Below are 6,412 nucleotides of genomic sequence, written 5' to 3'. Positions count from 1 at the left end.
ACCGCCCCCACCCCAGCCGCCCCCTCTCCAGCATCCCCACCCCGCACACACACGCACGCACGCACGTACACACACACACACACACACACACACACACACACACACACACACACACACACACACACACACACACACACACACACACACACAGCCGCACCTTGAAGCTGATGTTGGCCAGCTGCAGCGGCACCACCAGCCGCAGCCGCCCGAACCGCAGCACCACGTGCACGTCGAACTGCAGGGCCGGGCGGGGCAGGCAGGGCCGGGAGGCGGGGCAGGGCAGCAGGCAGGGCAGGCGGTGGGAGGAGACAGGTCAGGTGGCAGCAGTGTTGCGGTGTGTGTCGATTGGTCACTCGCGCCGTTCGTGTACGGCTGCCTATCCCTCCCTGGCGCAACCATGCGGCAAGTAGCCTCCTTCCCCTTTTGTTGCCCTCCCTTGCCCTACGCGGTCCAACCCCTGCCCCCGCCTCTTTCCGTCACTCAAGGAGGGGCGGCAGGTCAGGCAGCAGATGTGTGTGACACGACACGCCTATGCCATGTCGTCCATGGACGGCTCCCACCCTTTCCCGAGGTCAAGTGGCGTAGGCCCTTCCCTCCTCTCCCCTCCCTTCCCTCCCGCCCGCCCGCCCCCTTCCGCCTCGTGCCCCCACCCTATTCCAACACGCTCCAAACCCTCATCCCTCCCCCCCCGCGCCGCGCCCCGCACCCCGGCCCTCACCCCACGCCTCCCCTCTATCCCCCTCCGTCTCCCCCCCCGTTGGGCTTGGGCATATGATCCCCCCTCACCTCTTGGGCACACACCCTGCCTCCCCTCCTCTCCCTCATATTGCATTGGGTTCAATTTACTATGGGCTGGAATCTACACCCCCCTACCCTCCCCTCTCCCCCCCTCACCTGCGCCTGGCTGCCCCAGATCATGGACGTCTCCAGCAGTACCTCGTCATCCGAGGTGGGCACCACACGCATGCCGCCGATGCGGGGAGCCACGCCGCCCACAGTGAACAGCTTGTCGGCCAGGAAGGGGTTGGTCTGCAGGGGGGGGAAGGGGTGGGAGGGGCGGGAGGGAGGGAGGGGCGTAGCCGGGAGGGAGGGAAGGGAGTAGCCGTCAGCCATGGTGATTCTAGTGCTAGTGGGGGCTGGGCGCTTGCAATGGGACCTGCCCCCGGACCAGTGTTTCGCGCCCCGCCCCCGCCCCCGCCCGAGTGACGCGACATGAAGCTCCTGCGGCCACCGCCCGTGTCACGCTGTGGCCACGCCGCCCCTTAAACCCGCCGACATGAAGCCCCCCCCCCCGAAACCCCCGGTCGCCCCGGCCACCTCTGCGGCCCCCCCCGCCCCACCTTGAGGTCGATCTTGCCGTGCTTGAGCGAGTGCGGGCCCAGGAAGATGTCCTCCACAAACGCGTACTGCAGGCGAGGGGGGGGGTCGTCGGCGGCGGCACGGTAAGAGCCGCAGACGCAAAGGGGAGGTGCGCACACAGCAACCCCGCCGCAGGCGCCCTCGCGCCATAGGCAGCCCCCCCGCCGTTACCCCAGTCACCCCCAGCCCTTGCGGCCCGAGGAGGCAGGGGCCGCCCCGGCCCGCCCCAAGACCCGCCCCACCCTCCCCTGGCCCCTGCGGCCCCAACACACAGAAACCCAGCACCATGCACTGTACTTGCAATCTCGCACAGGTGCCATCACTGCGCTCATGCCATCACCGCGCCAAACCATGCCTCTTTCTTCCCCCCTCCTCCTCCTCTCGCCCCTTCCCCCTCCTCCTCCTCTCGACCCCTCCCCCCCTCCTCCTCCTGCACCACTCGCCCCTCGTCCCCCACCTCCCTCCCTCCCACCTCCCCGCCCCCACCCTCTGCCCCCACCTTGCTGAACACCTGCGCCTGCAGCTGCGGGTACAGCACTGTGTTGTACACGTCGCCCTGTGTGGTGCGTGTGTGTGTGGGGGGGGAGCGGGTGTTACAATCATGATTGATTAGGGAAGTGGGGAGGGGTGCGGGGAGGGAGGGAGGGGAACAAGACAGAGTGTGAGTACTCGTTACAACGTGCAATGTCCACGCTTACACATGCGAGCTGACAAACCCTGCGCATACACACGCATGCAAACACATACACACACGCATGCACTCGTTGCTTCATCCCTGCACGTGCACACACCTGCACGATCATGTCGATGATGGCCTTGGTCATCGTGGGCCACACCGTGGCCGTCAGGCGGTTGATCATGGAGGTCTGTGCACAACAGTTATGTTGTTGTTGCACATTGGTTGGCGGTTGACAGGTTGGTTAGTAGCTTGGCCGGGGGCGCAGAGGCTAGGGTGGGGAAGTCAACAGGGAAGTCAACGCACAGCAGGCGCTACCAAGGAATCACGTGGCCTGCAAGGGGCTCGGGAGAGAGCGGCAGGGTGGGGGGTACCACTGCCGGTGCAGCAGCTTTCCACCACGCCCAGCCCCCCAGCCCCCGGCCGAGCAGCAGCACAGACCCTCAAGTGTCCCAAGCCGCGCCCCATGCTCCCAGAACCATCACAGATCAGTGGGCTACCCTTGGCGGGCGACGCCGCCCGCCACCTCAGCGCGCGCCCGCTCCCAACTGGCTAGCTCCCTCCCGGCACGCGTGCCAAACCCTGAAGGTCAAGGGGCCTGGCGAAGAAGCGAATGACCCACCCGCTCATAATCGGGGTCGGTGACCCAGGGCTCCAGCAGCGGCAGCGCGTTGCGGTACTGCGTCTGCACCAGCAGGCCCGGCTCCGGCGCCGGGACCTTGTGGTCATTGTCCACCTCCTCGCGCAACAGGTAGTAGCTGGTGGGCTTTGTGAGAGCTGAAAAGATGTAGGGTCCCAGCTGTGGTACAGGTGAATTGGCAGGACAAAAGGTTTAAGTAGGGTGGTCAGCGGCATCCTGCCCCGAGCGAAACAGTTCGACACTTGGCGAGGCGAGGCCGGCTAACTTGGGCCCTCGTCGCTTTGCCTCATGCTGCTGGCCTTTCAACATGTGTGCACAGTCCTGAGCGCTGCGGAGCGAAGGCAGCTCGTGCACTTAGCGAAGGCAGCTTGTGCGCTTACCGAAAGCCCCGCAAGGGTGCCTATCCCGGTTGCGATGCCTGCGCCTATGAATGGGAGCACCATTGTTGCCTACACAGAACTAGATTCCAGTCAAAGGTCTTGTTGTGAGTCCCGTTCTCAGTGCATCGCAGTAGGTAACGCCTTGCTCTGTGCAATGTCTTCTTCAATGAGACACTTATGCGCCTACATGCATGTATCGTGTAGAGCAAGCTGTGGCAGCAACTTGACGGGCGTGCGTACACGGAAAGCAAGCCTGCATGGGGACCTGAAGCGGTTTTATGGAGTCTGAAAGATTGCTTGCTGCCGCCCTGCGTGACTAACCATACTTTGCGTCCATTCGATCTCGCGCTGCTTGGCGGACCGACAACTCGCTTGAGCTTCAAGAACGCGACTCGTCGGGAGCCCATGTCGCACACGCGGCAAGCAATATGGCCGCTGATGCTCCTGTTGTGCGGAGCCTGTGCTGGATATGGAATGCGAAATCGAGGCGAGTAAGACCCCTGCGCATGAAAAGGCCCGAACGGACGCGTCTCCGCGACCCAACCGCCGGGCAAGGGTTTGGCCGTGGCTGCCGCGTTGCGCTTGGCAGATTCATTCCTCTCGCATTTCGTCACATCAGCTGCGTGACATATCTAAGCCCGTCAAACCCACAGCTTTGATCTCCCTTGCCGTTGTCCACGTTGCCCGCGCGCAGTACCTCCCTCTGGCCTCACCATGGGTGTCACGACGACAATCCCCTGTGGCGTTCTTGGCAGCTACAGCTACAGGCTGTGTGCCCTCCTGCAGCAGCACCTGCCGCCGCAGTTGGGCCCCTTCCTGTCGCGTGCCTGCGCCGCCGCTTTCGGTAGCGGCGGCGGTGCACGCCTGCTCAACAGCGCTCGCGCGCGTGCTGAACAGACGCCACCAACAGCCAAAGCAGCGGCTACAGCAGCGCTCACGCAGTCTAGCGATGTGCAGCGCGACAGCCCGCGGCCCGTCGGGGAGAGCAGGCCGATGGATGGTGCAGGTTGTGAGGATCGGCAGGGGCAGGGCGTGGTGGAAGCACACCAGGCGGGAGACGGCAGTGTTTACCGCACTCGCTGCTCACAGCAGCAGCCCCAGCACCGGCAGCACAGGAGAGGCAGTCACGGAGCAGCACAGAAATTAGAGGAGGTGTGGTGGGGTCACGGCGCCTGCTACGACCTAGGCAGCGACTTCGGGGCTGTAGCACGGCCGGCGCCGGCAGGGGCGGATGCAGGCAGCGCGACAAGCGTGCGGAAAGAGGGCAGCGCAGCCGGCGGTGAGGGTGGCGGTGCTGAGGGTAGCGGCGCTGGCGTGCGCCTGACTTTGTCGTCTACAGCTGTCGGTGGGGCAGTGTCGGCAGCGGCACACAACGACCGCGAAACAATCGCATCGGAGCGGCGTCGCGGGCTGCAGGGCAGTGGCGAGGCGGGCCAGAGGCTTGCCAGGCGCGGTAGCAGCAGTAGCAGCGGTAGCAGCAGTAGCAGCGATAGCAGCAGCAGTAGTAGCAGTAGCAGTGATAGCATGAGCCATGCCGGTGCGGCAGGCGGTAGCGGCGGCGGCAGCGGCGGCGGCGGCGGCGGCGGGTTCTCGCCGGTGTTGTATCTGGCCCCACTGACCGGCACCGGGCTGCAGGCACGACTGAAGGACAAGTGGGTGGTATGCAATTGAATGCAACGTACATGCGCACGACGCCCCTTCTGTGTACCGTACCGTACGTGTTTGTTGGTACACTGCTGCGCGTGCGCGCCTTGGGTTTTGCTCGCGGCATTTTGCCAGGCGTCCAGAGCCAGTATGGTGCCGGCGCATTAAGCGCAAGCGCTTTTGGGTGTGTCCTTGCGCCCCCTCATCGCCAAACCCCTGCTGCAGGCCGCGCGTGCCTGTGTGGTGGTGCTCCCGCTCCACGCCCGACTGGTTCACCCTGTGGCCGGCACTGCAGAGTGTGCTGCCGCCCGCCTTCCCCTGCTACGCCGACAACCTGAGGTGCGTGTGTGTGAGAAGGCGGGATCGATGTGCGCGGTGAGGTAACTTGCAAAGTGCTTGGTGTAAATAATTTGGGCGCAATTTAGTAACTTGCAAAGCGCTTAATGTGTGTTTGAGAGCGCCTGCAAGCCCCTGTGTGGCCAATGCCTTGTTGCCGGCTGTGGTCCCGCTCTGCACGCAGGCTTGAGCCCGCACGCGGCGCCGACTGCCCGCCAGCGGCTGATGGCTCCACTGCGCCGCCTGTGTGCGCCGTGTCGCCGGCCGGGGTGGAGGTGCGCCTCGGCGGCGCCTTTGGCGACACGCCGCCGGGCGGTGAAGACCGCGCTGGTGGGGCAGAAGGCGAGGGCGGTGGCGGGGCAGGCGGCGAGGGCGCTGGTGGGTCAGGAGGCGTCCGGGGTGGCGGCGCGGGCGGCCGCAGGCTGGCGGCGGACGGGACGTCGGGTGACGGCGGCGGCGGGTCAACGGAGGCCGTGGAGGAGCTGGGTCCGTGGGGCGCGGTGGCGTCACGGCTGCGGCTGCTGAGGTGGCCGGCCGAGCTGCTGCAGGTCCACCCCTACGACTGGAGGTGAGGGGCAGGGGGAGCAGGAGGAGGGGGAGCAGGAGGAGGGGCAGGAAGAGGGGCAGGAGGAGCAGGGGTTGGCAGTCCCTGTGGCGCCGCTGGGCACCGCGGCAGGGCACCGCAATGGGGTGTGCGGCGCGTGGGTGGGGGCACGCACATGGCGTTGCTGCTCGTCCCTAGCTAGCACCACTGTAGCTGTGTGGTGACGTGCGATGATGTGATGTTGGCGCGCTGCCGCTGAAAGCCTCGAGTTATCCCCGCCGCAGGCTCAACCCGTCTGCATGGCGGCGGCCGGGCGGCGACTTCGCCCGCCTCAAGGATACCATTGAGCGCCTGGTGCGTCCCTGTCTGTCTTGGCGCACATCACAGGCCCCGTGTCCACACAATGGGGCTTGCCCACCTGCTGAATTGCTGTCATGTTGCCGCCTTGTGATGTTGCTGCTTCGATTAGTAAAGAATCCTCAGGATTATAGCCGTACAGCCCAGTGCGCATATGGATGGCTTAGTACGAAGCCGTGAGGCTCCCGCGCCGCTCCCGCCTGTGGGCCCACGTGTTTGCCATGGCAGGTGGCGGCTGCCGGCGGGCGGCGGGTGGTGTTGTACGGTGTGAGCCTGGGTGGCAGTTACGCCGCCGCCTTCCTGGACACGCGGGCGGCGGGGGCGGCGGCGCTGGGTATCACCGAGGCCTGGAAGGCGGCGCACGTGGAGCGCCTGGTCACCAACTCAGGTGGGTGGGTGGGTGGGTGGGTGGGTGGGTGGGTGGGTGGGTGGGTGGGTGGGTGGGTGGGTGGGTGGGTGGGTGGGTGGGTGGGTGG

At 65.8% G+C, this 6,412-nt stretch overlaps 2 protein-coding genes across 2 annotated transcripts in view; one reads left to right on the top strand and one right to left on the bottom strand.

The window, feature by feature from the left end:
- Positions 1 to 3,226, bottom strand: part of CHLRE_12g559450v5 (uncharacterized protein) — a 10,362-nt gene extending 7,136 nt beyond the window's left edge. Inside the window, exons 1-7 of the mRNA XM_043069150.1 lie at positions 3,056 to 3,226; positions 2,658 to 2,834; positions 2,151 to 2,225; positions 1,859 to 1,915; positions 1,341 to 1,406; positions 895 to 1,029; positions 140 to 235 (exon numbers count right to left, since the gene is read on the bottom strand). Coding sequence (XP_042918854.1) covers positions 140 to 235; positions 895 to 1,029; positions 1,341 to 1,406; positions 1,859 to 1,915; positions 2,151 to 2,225; positions 2,658 to 2,834; positions 3,056 to 3,118 — 669 coding nt within the window. The 5' untranslated portion in view covers positions 3,119 to 3,226. The remainder of the gene's footprint in view (positions 1 to 139; positions 236 to 894; positions 1,030 to 1,340; positions 1,407 to 1,858; positions 1,916 to 2,150; positions 2,226 to 2,657; positions 2,835 to 3,055) is intronic.
- Positions 3,227 to 3,376: 150 nt separating this feature from the next.
- The window catches only part of CHLRE_12g559555v5 (uncharacterized protein), a 6,286-nt gene continuing 3,250 nt past the window's right edge, over positions 3,377 to 6,412 (top strand). Inside the window, exons 1-6 of the mRNA XM_043069154.1 lie at positions 3,377 to 3,542; positions 3,750 to 4,707; positions 4,925 to 5,038; positions 5,220 to 5,603; positions 5,864 to 5,933; positions 6,165 to 6,324. Of these exons, the coding sequence (XP_042918853.1) occupies positions 3,770 to 4,707; positions 4,925 to 5,038; positions 5,220 to 5,603; positions 5,864 to 5,933; positions 6,165 to 6,324 (1,666 nt within the window). The 5' untranslated portion in view covers positions 3,377 to 3,542; positions 3,750 to 3,769. The remainder of the gene's footprint in view (positions 3,543 to 3,749; positions 4,708 to 4,924; positions 5,039 to 5,219; positions 5,604 to 5,863; positions 5,934 to 6,164; positions 6,325 to 6,412) is intronic.

This window comes from Chlamydomonas reinhardtii, chromosome 12, assembly GCF_000002595.2.
Source record: "Chlamydomonas reinhardtii strain CC-503 cw92 mt+ chromosome 12, whole genome shotgun sequence".
Taxonomy (NCBI): domain Eukaryota; kingdom Viridiplantae; phylum Chlorophyta; class Chlorophyceae; order Chlamydomonadales; family Chlamydomonadaceae; genus Chlamydomonas; species Chlamydomonas reinhardtii.
This window is presented reverse-complemented; position numbering and strand designations above follow the sequence as displayed.